The sequence below is a fragment of the Aotus nancymaae genome, unplaced genomic scaffold (assembly GCF_030222135.1).
Source record: "Aotus nancymaae isolate 86718 unplaced genomic scaffold, 86718_ANA_hifiasm-v0.15.2.pri h1tg000108l, whole genome shotgun sequence".
NCBI classification, from domain to species: Eukaryota; Metazoa; Chordata; class Mammalia; order Primates; family Aotidae; genus Aotus; species Aotus nancymaae.
In genome coordinates, this window is record NW_026988523.1 from 12,236,099 (window position 1) to 12,251,689 (window position 15,591).

General features: G+C 35.4%; 1 protein-coding gene across 5 annotated transcripts in view; it reads left to right on the plus strand.

Moving 5' to 3' along the window:
- Positions 1-15,591, plus strand: part of CEP350 (centrosomal protein 350) — a 155,356-nt gene that overhangs the window by 44,822 nt on the left and 94,943 nt on the right. For 4 of the 5 annotated variants that reach the window (XM_012444585.2, XM_012444581.3, XM_012444584.3 and 1 more), the window contains 4 exons: positions 13-126; positions 5,527-5,673; positions 7,444-8,102; positions 9,100-9,221. In XM_012444585.2, the coding sequence (XP_012300008.2) occupies positions 13-126; positions 5,527-5,673; positions 7,444-8,102; positions 9,100-9,221 (1,042 nt within the window). The remainder of the gene's footprint in view (positions 1-12; positions 127-5,526; positions 5,674-7,443; positions 8,103-9,099; positions 9,222-15,591) is intronic. The other variant, XM_012444586.3, reaches the window with a different exon arrangement.

Consider the following 15,591-nt stretch of genomic DNA (forward strand, 5'->3'; position numbering starts at 1 on the left):
TCTGCATTTCAGATGATATTTCTATAAAGGAGAAACCTGCCGAAAAAAGTAAAGAGAAGAAAGTAGTCAAGCCAGTACGAAAAGTCCAAAAAGTAGCACAGTTATCAAGTACAGAATGCAAAACAGGTTAGTTTTCTCAATAACATGTCCATCCCTTTTTAAAAAAAATTTTTTTTTGTAATTATACTTTAAGTTCTGGGATACATGTGCAGAACGTGCAGGTTTGTTACATAGGTATATACATGCCATGGTGCTTTGCTGCACCCATGAACCCGTCATCTACATTAGGTATTTCTCCTAATACTATCCCTGCTTTAGCCCCCATCCCCCAACGGGCCCTGGTGTATGATGTTCCCTCCCTGTGTCCATGTGTTCTCATTGTTCAACTCCCACTTATGAGTGAGAACATGTGATGTTTCGTTTTCTGTTCCTGTCTTAGTTTGTTGAGGATGATGGTTTCCAGCTTCATCCATGTCCATGCAAAGGACATAAACTCATCATTTTATATGGCTGCATAGTATTTCATGGTATATATGTGCTACATTTTCTTTATCCAGTCTGTCGTTAATGGGCATTTGGGTTGGTTCCAAGTCTTGCTATTATGAAAAGTGCTGCAATAAACATACATGTGCATGTGTCTTTATAGTAGAATGATTTATAATCCTTTGGGTACATACCCAGTATGGGATTGCTGGATCAAATGTCATTTCTGGTTCTAGATCTTTGAGGAATTGCCACACTGTCTTCCACAATAGTTGAACTAATTTACACTCCCACCAACAGTGTAGAGAAGCATTTCTTTTTCTCCACATCCTCTCCAGTGTCTGTTGTTTCCTGACTTTTTAATGATCACCATTCTAACTGGCATGAGATGGTATCTCATTGTAGTTTTGATTTGCGTTTCTCTAATGACCAGTGATGATGAACTTTTTTTCATATGTTTGTTGGCTGCATAAATGTCTTCTTTTGAGAAGTGTCTGTTCATATTCTTTGCCCACTTTTTGATGGGGTTTTTTTTTCTTGTAAATTTGTTTAAATTCCTTGTAGATTCTGGATGTTAGCCCTTGTCAGATGGATAGATTTCAAAAATTTTCTCCCATTCTGTAGGTTGCCTGTTCACTCTGATGATAGTTTATTTTGCTGTGCAGAAGCTCCTTAGTTGAGTTGGATCCCATTTGTCAACTGTGGTTTTTGTTGCCATTGCTTTTGGTGTTTTAATCATGAAGTCTTTGTTCATACCTATGTCCTGAATGGTGTTGCTTAGGTTTTCTTCTAGGGTTTTTACGGTTTTAGGAATTACATTTAAGTCTTTAATCCATCCTCATATAAAGTAAAGTTACGTATTACTGTTAGCAAATGTTCTCATTGTTTGGCACGTATAAAAATTTAATACATTTATGTATCATGTGTGTGTGTGTGGTTAAGGTGTAATTGACATAAACTGGACATATTTAGAATGTATAGTTTGATACATTTTCATAATTTTATACATCCGTGAAGCCATTTGTTCACCATATGTTCATCAAGATACTGAACACATCTGTCATCCCCTCAATTTTTTTCTATGATTATTTTTAATGTAAGTTAACCAGATTAAAGGTAATTTTTATGTGGTGAACTTTTCTATTCAAGGGGATTGTTTCTGACTGTCACTAATTCCTTTGACTTATTATCAAAAGAAAATAAATTTTGCACGTCAGAACTATGATGTTTCATACTAGTATTGGTCAGGTGGAACTCTGAATAGCTCAGGAACGGAAAAAAGAATTCTCTAGTTCCATGACATTTTGGCCCTCATCCAAAGTGCCCAGATTTATAACTAGCTTTGTTCCTTTGGTAAATGAGCTAATTTTAGTGTTCCTTGGTTTTCTCTTATGTAAAATGGGAAAGCAGTATTATTTATCCCACAGGGTTGTTGTGAGAACTAGGAGTTAATACCCAAAAGCACTCATTATAATGCCTGGCATATGATAAGCACTCTACTGTTAGTATGACTCCATTAATAATAGTAATTATTATTTCTGACTATATTGAAAATGGCTATTTGGAATGTCATATTCATCTCAGTAATTTGGGCCAAGAGAATGGAGAAAGTTGGGACTTGTCACTTTCGGTCTGGAGACATTCTAAATTAATTAATTCATTATACAAATATTAATATTTTTGAGCATTTGTTATATGAGGCACTGTGCTGTACCAAACTTAGACAAGATATTGATAAGCAAGATGCATCTAGCCCCTGCCTTCATGGAGCTTACAGTCTTGTCAGGAAGTACTAGATATGTTGTTACAATAAAGTATGATGAGTGCTGCGGTAAGAGGTCACAAGGTATTATGAGAACATCGGGGCAAAACTGATGGGGTACTGGTTTTTGATCAGGCATCTGTTTTTCTAGTCAAACAGAATCAGTAGAATGGCAGGTAACACATTTTGTGACACTTGTTAACTTTAGATGTCAGAGTGACACTGGCTATATACAGATAAAAAATAAAATGTTACAATAAACAAGTTATCTGAACATTAACAATTACATTTTATTTATTTATTTATTTCTGAAACAGAGTCTTGCTCTGTCACCCAAGCTGGTATACAGTGGCACAGTCTTGGCTCACTACAACCTCTGCCTTTTGGGTTCAAGTGATTCTTGTGTCTCAGTCTCCCGAGTAGCTGGGATTACAGGCATGTGCCACCATGCCCAGCTAATTTTTGTGTTTTTAGTAGAGACAGAGTTTTGCCATGTTGGCCAGGCTGGTCTTGAACTCCTGGCCTCAAGCAATCCACCTGCCTTAGCCTCCCAAAGTGTTGGAATTACAGGTGTGAGCCACCATGCCCAGCCAATAATTACATTTTTAAAAAGCATTATGTTTCATGTGGCATTATTAATATTATGTAATACTGTTGCCAGAGGCATAGTTTGAAACGAAGCACAGGGACCACTAATACTTATGAATGCTAATATTGGATTGTATTCATCCGGTTTTGTGGTAGATTAATTCTCATGTATGCACTGTGACAATGAGCTAGAGAGTCATTAAATGTGCTAAAGCTGTATTAATAGTTTATGTAGTGAAAATCCTGTTTTTTTTTTTAACCAATGACTCTGTGTAACTGTTCCAGAAAGTTAGCATTTAGAAATAACCACTCAGCATATTCAGATGCCAACATGTATAAATAACTACCCAGTGTATTCATGGTTGCTTGTTTTTGATTCAGAAAATCAGGCTGAAATTAAAGAGAAGTCTGTTCTCTCATTTTACGTAAGAGCATAAAGTGTCTTATAAATAGATTGATCAATGTACTTAAAACCCTTTAAATATTTTAGATAGACTGTATAAGGTTAATAACAAGGTGCAAAAACATTTATAAAGTAAACAGCACACATTATAACACAGCTTTTTATAATTGGTGTTTTTACTAAAATGATACTTCTGTTTAAACTTGTAAATTAAAGCCCTTTTTAAGGAAACTCTAAATGGAATGTCTTATTATAACGACAATAAAATAGCATCACAGACAGCTGGAAAAATAGGAGAAAACAGATAAACCCACTATCCAGACTTCAATAAAGAACTAGTGTTATTTTGTATGTTTCCTTATATTTATTTTAAAATCATAATAGTATGTGATGGTAATCACTGTATATATACATTTTTTTTGTATATGTAAAATTTCATTTTTTTGTTAGCATCTTTTCACAAGAACATTTCTAATGTTTCTTATGATAATTGTCATTTGTAATCGTCATACAATATTCTAGTAGAAACAGTAATGTTCACATTCTTCAGTAGTTACTTCTGATACTATAAAAACAATACAGTCAACATTTTCATTTATTTTTTTCTTTCTTTTAGGTTATTTATATTGTATAAATTTCTGTTTATTGGATTATTGATCAAGGGGAATGAATACTGTTGGGGTCCCTGGACACGTAATCCCATGTTTGCCTTTTTTTTTTTTTTAAATAAACTATGCCCAATTATATTTCAGCAAGTAATATATAAGCAGAATGATTTTATTATAATTTTACTAGCATTGGCTATTAATGTAAAAATGTTTAAAATAATTTAATTAGGCTTGAAGTGCTACTACATTATTTTCATTGTCATTCTATTTATTCCTTCCTTTATTTTCTTTCTTTTTTTGTGTTCTGTTCCTTTATTTTCTTTTCTCATTTTGTTTCCTTCCTTCTTTCCTTCCTTCCTTCCTTCCTTCCTTCATTTCTTTCCTTCTTTCCCTTCTTTCCTTTCTTTCCTTTCTTTTCTATTTCACTCAGTTGCCCAGGCTGGAATGCAGTGGCATGATCATAGTTGACTGCATCCTTGAACTCCTAGGTTCAAGTGATCCTCCCACTTCAGCCTCCTCGGTAGCTGGAACTACAAGCACGCATCACTGTACCCAGCTAATTTTTTTTAATCTTAATTATTTGTAGAGACAGGGTCTTGTTATGTTTCCCAAGCTGGATTCAAACTCCTGGCCCCAAGCAATCCTCCTGCCTCAGTTTCTCAAGGTGCTGGCATTACAGGCATGAGTCACCATGCCCGGCCTCTATTTCTTATATTACTTTGCATTTAAACACGTTTATTCCATGTTTATTTTTTAGTTTCTATTTTGAAAAGTCTTTTATTTCATTTTTTTTTTAAGTCACTGTCTATTTTGAGATGATTGCTTAATTTTTAGTTTCATACAGTTCGAAGCTAATAGATGAAAATCTTTTTTTTTTCCTCCTGGTAAACAGCTGTATTTATTGAAACACACTTATTTTTTATGAATTTTTATGATGAGGGCCATTTAAAATGATTGTACTTTTTAAATGTTACTGTTTTGTACATAGAAAAGTAGTATGTACTTTTGGTACATATCTGTAAAATATAATGTGAAGGTTCCTGTAATACCGTCCCCCTTCAAAAGTAATCACTGATAACTCTGTAATATGTTTCCTCAAAATTTTTTACATGTTCTTTGACTTTTTTTTTCAGCAAACCAAACACTTGTATGTTAAGACATATTTTTGTTCTGTCAGATTTGCTGCCTTAGTTCTTTTTTTTTTTTTTGAGATGGAGTTTTGCTCTGTTGCCCAGGCTGGAATGTGGTGGGATGTGATCTTGGCTCATTGCAACCTCTGCTTCCTGGGTTCAAGCGATTCTCCTGTCTCAGCCTTCCTAGTAGCTGGGATTACAGGTGCCCACCACCACTCCTGGCTAATTTTTTGTAGTTTTAGTACAGATGGGGTTTGGCTACATTGGCCAGGCTGGTCTTGTGCCTTAGTTGTTGAGGTTTAAGAATCATTATTTGGTACTTAACTTTCAAAGCATTTTACACTTATGTCAGATGTGTGGGTAAGTCAAGATATAAACAAATGGTTAACTGACTTGGGGAGCTTAAGATTTAAAAATATCATTATATTGTAAATCTTTTGACCTTGGCAGATGAGCATAAGATTAATAATAAAATCTGTATGGTTGAGTCGATATAATTCTTAGAATTAAAATTTAAGTTTTAAATTCAGTGCAATGTATTTTTTTTAGGTAGTAGTCATCTTATAAGTACATCTTCTTGGCGAGATGGACAAAAATTAGTAAAGAAGATTCTGGGACCTGCACCCAGAATGGAGCAAAAAGAGCGAAGAACAGCATCAAGTGACAGAGGTGGAAGAGAAAGAACTGCTAAATCTGGTAAGTAGCTATAATTAAAATTGTTGAGAAAACAATTAATTGATATTAAGTACTTAGAGAATGAAAAAGTACTCTTTAAGAATGTGTTAGAATTTTGCTTTATAATTTTGAATGTAGCTCAAAAAAGAAAAAATGTTCTCTTGGGCTTGTTTGTGGATAATATCTGCATGTAGGTGTTATGTTCATGTTTATGAAGAATTTGGTTTATGCTGTATTAATTACATTTAGCTGTCATTGTGAATATGAAAGCATTATTTTAATGAAATCATATTAGACTTTTAGGGATATTGGAGAGAATCAAGTCCAATCTGGTTCATCCCAACGTATTCAAGCAAACATGGACAAACATTCACAAGGTTGGATTTTTTTATTTGACAGATTAGGAAACAGGCTCCAAAAGAGAAGTGATTTTTCCCAAGGGTATGTAGTCAGTAGGGGCTAGATTTGGTGGTGGAACTATTTAGTTTGACCCTCAAGTCCACTGTTTTTCTCCTATCAAAGTTTCTTGAGTAAGTGCTATTTCAAATAACTGGTTACTTTTTCATGAACACTAAATTTAGGAAATGAAATATAAATACTCATATGCCAGTTTTATTTTTCAGCAGCCAAATTTGTTTCAGTTTAATTTGAACTTCTGGAATGGATTCAGTAAGATGCAGTTACAACTATAATTTGGCATATAGAAGTCAATATACACATAGAATACTTTGTATTTCGGCCTCTTCACTTTTATCTAGCTTTTAAATACACTCATGTGTATTCTCAGTTTCAAGCCACGTTACCAAATATTTAGATGATAAAATGATTTTTTTCTGTATATTTATGTTTTTTCATCCTTCACTGACGAGTTGTAGAGGCTTATTCAACAAATATTTACTGAGTGCCCAGTATATAGTAGACACTACTCTAATCTCTAGGTTTCAGAATAAGCAAAATAGATCAAAATATCTGGCCCTGTAGAAGAAGCATTCTAGTAAAAGGAATCATTATGTTCTTCATATGTTTCTTGCTAAATTTTGCCTTTTTTCTCTGGAAATAGGGTCAAATACACAAAATTTTAAAAATATTTCAGCATTTGTTTTATGGATGTTTAAAAATGTAAATGCGATCAGATGAGAGACCAATTTTAATCTTTTCCTCATATCAACAGGAAATGTAAATTAAAGTTTCAGAAATCCTTTGATAAACTTATCTGAACATAGCTCCATTTCATGTAATTATGAAATGGGTCAGTGTTGTAGAATTTTCAGAAAAACTAACACTTTGAGTGCCATTATTATTTGGCATATGCAGTCTGGTTTTTTTGCAGAGCTTCAAAAAATACCTTTTTTAAGATTATTAAGGTATTTCCATTTCCTTGCTTCTCATTGGGATGCCTTCCACTAAAAAGATTGTTGACTTTGTTTTTAACAGCCTTTTGAGGGGTTGTGGAAAGACAGAAATAGTAACATTAAATATGTGTATAAGAGATAAATCAAAATGCTAAATATTCATATCAATCATAAGAGCTATCCTTTTTTTCCAGAAATATTTAAAACTGTATTAAAAAAAAAACCCAAGGAAATATAGTTTTTCAGAAGATTGAGATCCTTCTTTCACCGCTAAAAAGGGAGGTTTTTCTTTCCTTTTATAATATTCTTCAGAAGACTATAGAATATTTGATTTTGAGTTTAAGATAAAGTAAAATGCTCTAATTTTCTTGTTAATGCAGTTAAATCTTAGGAATGAATATAGAATTTCAATATATCACTAACAGTTCATACTTTGCAGGGGGTCACATTGGAAGAGCAGAATCTGATCCCAGGTTGGACGTTTTACATAGACATCTTCAACGAAACTCAGAACGTTCGAGAAGTAAATCTCGGTCTGAAAATAATATAAAGAAACTAGCTTCATCTCTTCCAGATAATAAACAGGAGGAAAATACTGCCTTAAATAAGGACTTTTTACCTGTTGAAATTCGTGGCATTCTTGATGACCTACAGCTGGATTCTACAGCTCACACTGCAAAGCAAGATACTGGAGAGGTACAGAATCAGAAGTCACCAGCACCAGTACACGCTCCTAGGAGTCATAGCCCAGTAAAAAGAAAACCTGACAAAATAACAGCTAATGAAGAGCCCCCTGTTATTTCCAAAAGGCGCCACTATGACACAGATGAGGTACGACAGTACATTGTTAGGCAGCAGGAGGAAAGGAAGAGAAAGCAAAATGAAGAGAAGAAGGCTCAAAAGGAGGCTACGGAACAGAAAAACAAACGATTACAAGAGCTCTACCGGAAACAGAAAGAAGCCTTTACTAAAGTAAAAAATGTGCCTCCTTCTGAGCCATCAGCAAGTAGGCGACTACAGGAAACTTACTCCAAATTGCTACTAGAAAAGACCTTGCTTGAAGAGCCATCTCATCAACTTGTTACACAGGAAACACAGGTAATAGTAGTGACATATTCAAAGGAGAGTCATTCATGATTAGGAAACACTTACTTCTATACTACTTAAAAATTACTCATTGTTCCTAGTATGCTCAGATAATATTTATAATAATCGTGGCCTTCATGAAATGTATTAAATAGGAAGAGTAATGAATGTGATAAATATGATGGAAAATAAAAGCTGAGTTAAGAATTTGCTGCAGTGATTGTTACTGATTTCTTTTCCTCTCATCATTGCTATTAGTTACATCCCTGCATAGTTTTTATTGTAGTACTGAGCAAATACAGTTGACCATTGAACAATGTGAGGGTTGGGGTGCCAATCCCTGTGCAGTTGAAAATCCACATATAACTTTTGATTCTCCAAAAACTAAACTACTAATAGCCAACTATTGACCGGAAGCCTTACTGATAACATAATGTTGATTAACACATATTTTATATGTTATCTGTATTATACACTGTATTCTTGCAGTGAAATAAGCTAAATAAAATGTTATTTAAAAATTGTAAGGAAGAGAAACTATGTTGACTATTCTTTAAGTAGAAGTGGATCATCAGGGTCTTCATCCTTGTCATCTTCATGTTGAAGAGGAAGAGTTGGTCTTGCTGTCCCAGGGGTGGCAGAGGTGAAAGAGGTAGAGGTGGAAGGGGAGGCAGGAGGTGTGCACCACCATGCCTGGGAAATTGTTTATTTTTTGTAGAGACAGAGTTTCACTATGTTGCCCACACTGGTCTTGAACACCTGGACTCAAGTGATCCTCCCACCTCGGCCTCCCAAAGTGCCTAGCTCCTTGTTTAGTTTTAGATGGTGTTTTGCTATTAGTAGTGTTTGTTTTTTAAGACAAAATAAATTTGAATTGGTTTCATTTGAGAAAAAAAACCCTACATTTATGATCTTTGCAAAGCTGAGGTGACTTAATGTTTATTTTAGGTACTACCTGAATATATCTTTGTGACAGAACTCATATAAATTTGATGTCCTTTTCTCCTAGGCCAGACCAGGGTATCAGCCATCTGGAGAATCTGACAAAGAAAACAAAGTACAGGAACGTCCCCCAAGTGCATCTTCCAGTAGTGACATGTCTCTCTCAGAACCTCCACAGCCTCTTGCAAGGTAGAAGGGGAAGAATGAAAGATGATTAAGATTCTTTCTTTTTATGAAATTTAGTGGAGTGGTCTATGTTCAGTGAATTTTGTTGACTGACCTTTGTGAACAAGAGGGCAGAGAGGTTTATTTAGAAATTGGTTCATGTCTTCTGATGGATATTTAAGCATAGTGCACATCTGTACTTACTATATGCCCTAGGCTACTTGTTCAAATTTTACCTGCCCTTTAATGTAAATGTCAGTTTCTTTTACAGTTTTTTTTTTTTTTAACAACCAACCAACCAATATTTCATTTAAGTCTGTGAAATGCTATACAAATGCTGAAGAGTGATTTACTTCCAAATATGTAGTCACTTTCAAAATAGGTGTAATATGATACTGAGAAAAATGTATGTTCTGTGGACCTGGGGTGGAGAATTCTATAAATATTCACTAAGTTTATTTATTCCAGGTCTAAGTTCAAATCATAGATGTCGCTATTAATTTTCTATGTTGTTGATCCGTCGAATATTAACAATGTGGTGTCAAAATCTCCCGCTATTATTGTGCGGGAGTCCAGGTCTCTTTATAAGTCATTAAGAACTTGTCTTATGTATCTGGTGCTCCTGTATTGGGTGCATATATATTTATAATCATTAACTCCTATTGTTGCATTGATCCTTTTACCATTATGTAATGTCCTTCTTTGTTTCTTTTAGTCTTTGTTACTATTAAAGTCTGTTTTATGAGAGACGAAAGTTACAACTCCTGTTTTTTTCCTTTCTTTTTTTTTTTTGCTCTCCATTTAATTGGTGAATCTTCCTCCATCCCTTTATTTTGAGTCTTTGTATGTTGTTACTTGTGAAATAGATCTGGATACAGCGTACTGATGGGTTTTGACTTTTTATTCAATTTACTTGTCTGTGTCTTTGATTGGGGCATTTAATCCATTTAAATTTAGAATTAATATTAATATTTGTGAGTTCAATATTGTCATTTAATGCTAGCTGGCTATTTTGCCCATTAGTTGATGTAGATTCTTCATTATAGAGATACTCTTTATGTTTTGGTAAGTTTTTGGGATGTCTGATATTGGTTGTTCCTTTCTGTTTGTAGTGCTTCTTTCAGAAGTTCTTGTAAAACAGGCCTGGTGGTGATGAAATTTCTGAGTGTTTGCTTATTCGCAAAAAATGTTATTTTTCCTTCGCTTATGAAGCTTAGTTTGGCGGGATATGAGATTCTGGGTTGAAAATTCTTTTCTTTGAGGATATTGACTATTGACCCCCACTCTCTTCTAGTTTTTAGGGTTTCTGGTGAGAGGTCTGCTGTGAGTCTGATAGGCTTCCCTTTATGGGTAACGTAACCTTTCTCTCTAGCTGCCCTTAGAATTTTCTCCTTTATTTCAACCCTAGTGAATCTAGCGATTATGTGTCTTGGAGTTGCTCTACTTGAGGAATATCTTTGTGGTGTTCTCTGGATTAGCTGGAGTTGAGTATTGTCCTGCCTTACTAGATTAGGAAAGTTTTCCTGAATGATATCCTGAAGAATATTTTGCAACTTGGATTCATTCTCTTCATGACATTCAGGTATACCTATCAATCGTAAATTAGGTCTTTTCACATAGTCCCATATTTCTTGGAGACTTTGCTCATTCCTTTTTACTCTTTCTTCTCTAATCTTGTCTTCTCGTTTCATTTCATTAAGTTGGTCTTCAACCTCTGATACCCTTTCTTCTGCTTGATCAATTCAACTGTTAAAACCTGTACATAGTTCGCAAAGTTCTCGTATTGTGTTCTTCGGTTCCATTAATTCACTTATATTCCTCTCTAAGTTGTCTATTCTTGTTAGCATTTCATCAAACCATTTTTCAAGGTTCTTAGTTTCTTAACATTGGGCTAGAACATGTTCTTTTAGCTCACTAAAGATCCTTATTATCCACTTTCTGAAGCCTAAATCTGTTAATGGAACGCATGTGTTCTCCATCAGGCCTTGTTCTCTTGTTGATGAGGAACTGTGATCCCCTGTAGAAGGAGAGGCATTCTGATCTTGGGTATTCTCAGCCTTTTTACGCTGGTTTCTTCCCATCATTGTGAGTTCATCCACCCGTCGTCTTTGTAATTGCTTACTTTCAAATTAGGTCTCTGAGTGGACGTCCAACTTCTTGAGTCCCAGCGCCAAAATCTGAGCAACCCACTGTGCCGGCCAAAACAGCGGCACCAAGATTCGTGATGCTCCTCTTCCTGGGAATCTCCGGTCTGGCCTCCCTCTTGAGTCCCCTCCTCAATCAGGTAAATGGGTGACTGCCTTCCCGGAGCTCCAAATGTCGACCAAAAGGGGAACCAGTGTTGTCCACCCTGCACCAAGAACCGCTGCGCCGAGGCGCCGGCAAAATCGCCACGCTGGCCACAAGAGTCAGCCTGGCGACCTGCGGAGAAGATTCTCCGCTGGGAATCTTCTGGTCCGTGGGTAACAAAAATTTGTCTGAAAGTGTGGCGTCCTCTTGTACTGTGCGCTTTCTCTGGGAGCTACAATCCCGAGCAGCTAGTGATCAGCCATCTTGGATCTCTCTCACATAACTTTTGATTCTCCAAAAACTAAACTACTAATAGCCAACTATTGACCAGAAGCCTTACTGATAACATAATGTTGATTAACACATATTTTATATGTTATCTATATTATACACTGTATTCTTGCAGCGAAATAAGCTAAATAAAATGTTATTAAAAATCATAAGGAAGAGAAACTATGTTGACTATTCTTTAAGTAGAAGTGGATCATCAGGGTCTTCATCCTTGTCATCTTCATGTTGAAGAGGAGGAGTTGGTCTTGCTGTCTCAGGGGTGGCAGAGGTGAAAGAGGTAGAGGTGGAAGGGGAGTACAGTTGGAAGCACTCTTGCCTTCTGTGAACTAAACAATGAAAGTGTGTTGGATGAATGAATGACAGTGAAATTTCAAGGTGTTGTGGCTAATAATTTTCAAAAGAGATTTCTGTATCCACTGCTATTTAAAATTGCTTCTTATGTCTATGAACAATTTATCCATCCTACTTTCAAGAGCTATCTTTGGATATGCTTGTGAACATATTAATAAGGACTAGGAAGGGATCTGATTTGATTTCAGATAGTCAATAGACTATTTTACCTTAAATTTTCTTAAGAAATTTTTTTTGTTGTAATATATTGTTTGCAATAAAGTAAACAAAAAGGCTTTGTGAGCTTGGAAGTAAAGCTGATGTTTAGATTACATGGTTATAAATTATACTTTGTAATAATAACCATTTTGGAAAGGGAAAGATTTTTAAACTCTTTGAGAATGCATAAATAGAAATCAAAATCACTATCCAATTTTGGGTTAATACACATGGTTCTTTTTTTGGGGTGGGTGGAAGGGTGGGGAAGACAGGGTTTCTCTCTGCTGGCCAGACTAGAGTGCAGTGGCACAATCTTGGTTCACTGCAACCTCCATCTCCCAGGCTCAAGCGATTCTCCTGCCCCAACCTCCCGAGCAGCTGGGATTACAGGCATGCGCCACTACTGCCTGGCTAATTTTTGTTTTTTTAGTAGAGACCGGGTTTCACCATATTGGCCAGGCTGGTCTTGAACTCCTGACCTCAAGTGATCCACCGCCTTAGCCTCCCAAAGTGCTGGGATTACAGGTGTGAGCCCCCGTGCCCAGCCCATGTGATCCTTTTTTTTTTTCTTTTTCTTTAAAAAAAACAGTTTTTCTTTTTTCCTAGATGCTCTGAATCAGCAGATCCTTTTTTTTTTTTTTTTTTTTTTTTTTTTTTTTTTTTTACCCCACGTCCCTAGAATAATACTATCAATAAAAATAGCTAGGCTTTATTAGTGTTTCTTAGGTTCCAGGCAATGATCTAAGTACTCTGCATATATTATCTTATTTAATCCTTGTAATTCCTTGAGTTAGGCACTGTTGTTATTCCTGTTTTACAGAAGAAGTAATTGAGGCCTAGAGAGTTTTCTCAAAGGTTAAAGCATTAATGATAGAGAGAGATTTTAATTTAACCAGTCTGACTCTAGAAGCCTGTGCTTTACTCTACATTCTACTTCCCAAAAGTGCAATGTTTCATATGATTTGCTTAAGGTTCTAAATACATTTAAAACTTTGTATAAATAAACTTAAAATTTTTGTTTTGAGTTTGAATGCTTTTAGTTATTTATTTACTTATTTTTCTAAGTGTCATCTCTGGAGAGGATTGAATGCTTTTAAATAGGTGATACTCTGTAGATCATCTCAGTCCATTATTGTTGTCGGACATACCTCCCTATATTAATGTCTCAATTTTTACCTTTCTCTGAATTTTCTTCTAATTCTAAACAAGTTATCCAATATTAAAAGCAAACCAAACACAAACAAATCTAGTATTAGACCACATACTACCTTGTACCACTTCCTCACTTTTCTTTTAATATCAAACTGCTTTGACTTGTGATGTCTAACTTACTCTGTCCACTTTCTTGCTACCCAATTCCTGAGCTTCCCCATTCCTGTTAATAGTTGTAGCATAACTATGTTTAAAGCATGTTACTTTTTGCTTCAAATTTTGGCATTTCTTTTCTTTGCACTTAATATCCTATTATTCTGTGTTAGCTACCTGGAAAACTCCAGATTACATATCTGACCTTGAAAACTGAAGATCCAGCTCAACAATCACTTTCCTTGGCTAGCAGAGTTAATTGCTTCCTGATCTATACTCTACTGAACTTTTAAAATCTTTGTTTTAGCATTTGTGGTGTCTTATTTTAGCTGTTTATTAGTCTTTCATCCCTGCTAGATCTTGAGATCCTAAAGTGTAAGGATTATGCCTTTTTAATTTTTTAAAATTTGGAGACAGGGTCTTGCTTTTTCACACAGACTGGAGTGCAGTGGCATGATCATAGCTCACTGCAGCCTCAACCTCTTTAAGTGATCCTCCCACCTCAGCCTCCCAAGTAGCTGGGACTCTAGGCATGCACTATCATGCCTGGTTAATTTTTATTTTATTTTTTATTTTTTTGGGGGTGAGGGGTTTGCTTTGTTGCCCAGGCTGGTCTTGAACTTCTGGACACCCAGCTCAGGATTAAATGGATTAAGTATATTCATTTTTGTCTCCTGTTTCTCTACCATCAAAATAGCACCAAGTATAAAATTGGCATTCTAAATACTTGAATTTAAAGCTCTTGGATTTTTTATTCATCAGTATCTTTTATACCATAACTTCCTTTGTATTCCCTTTACTACCAGCTTAGTTTAGGCCCCAGTAACCTCACACTTTGCATTTGTAACAGCTTATATTCTAAGGCATAGAATCTGTGCTCTAGTCTTTCTTCCTTCATTCTATTGACATGCTTTTCAACTTCTTATTACCCTGGCTACCGTCTTTCAGATCACTTCTTTTAACCCAATTGCAGAACTTTACATTTACCCATATTAGTCTGGTTTAAGATCACAGCCTATAAAAATAATATTGCATCATAATTTGGCCATTTGTTGGGTCAGCTATGCCTCCCAGCTTTCTGTCATCTACAAGTTTGATAAGCATATCTTTATGTCATCATCCAAAAATAATGGGCAAGACCAAGGACAAAGCCTCATGTTGTTCTTCCCCCGCTTTTTTTTTTGAGACAGAGTCTTGCTGTGTTGCCCAGATGGAGTGTAGTGGCACAATCTCGGCTCACTGCAAGCTCCACCTCTCGGATTTAAGCGATACTTGTGCCTTAGCCTCCCAAGTAGCTGGGACTACAGGCCCATGCCACCATGCCCAGCTAGTTTTTTTGTATTTGTAGTAGAGATGGGGTTTTGCCATGTTGCCCAGGCTGATCTTAACTCTTGGTCTCAAGTCATCCGCCTGCTTCAGACTCCCAAAGTGCTGGGATTACAGGCGTCAGCCACTGTTCCTGGCCTGTTCCTCTAAGGGTCTTCTTAATAGTTGACATCATCCTATAATCTCTCTGTAGTATCCCTTAATATAGAAGAAGTCTATGGTCTGGAAATATAGGCAAATGTGCATAATGTTGTCTAGGACATCTTTATTCTGTTTCTAGACTTAATGGATACCCTACCCTGTATATTTATGTTTATAGTTGTATATTTGTATTGTATATAGTTGTATATTTATATTGTATAGTTGGTATTCATAGTTTTGCATTTAATTGTTTCACATTCATTAATTTTTTACAAGTATCTCCTTATTTAGCATGTATATTGTTAAATATAAGTGTTCAGCATATAGTAAATATTTATTTATTAGAATAATCTGTCATGTCTACATTGATATTTAGCAGTGTTAAGCATTTCTCTTTTATGTAATGTTATTTAAAAAATTATTTATAACTTTATAAATGGTAAGGGATTTTGTTTATAGAATTTTAAAGATCTTATTGCCTTAAATTATAGAA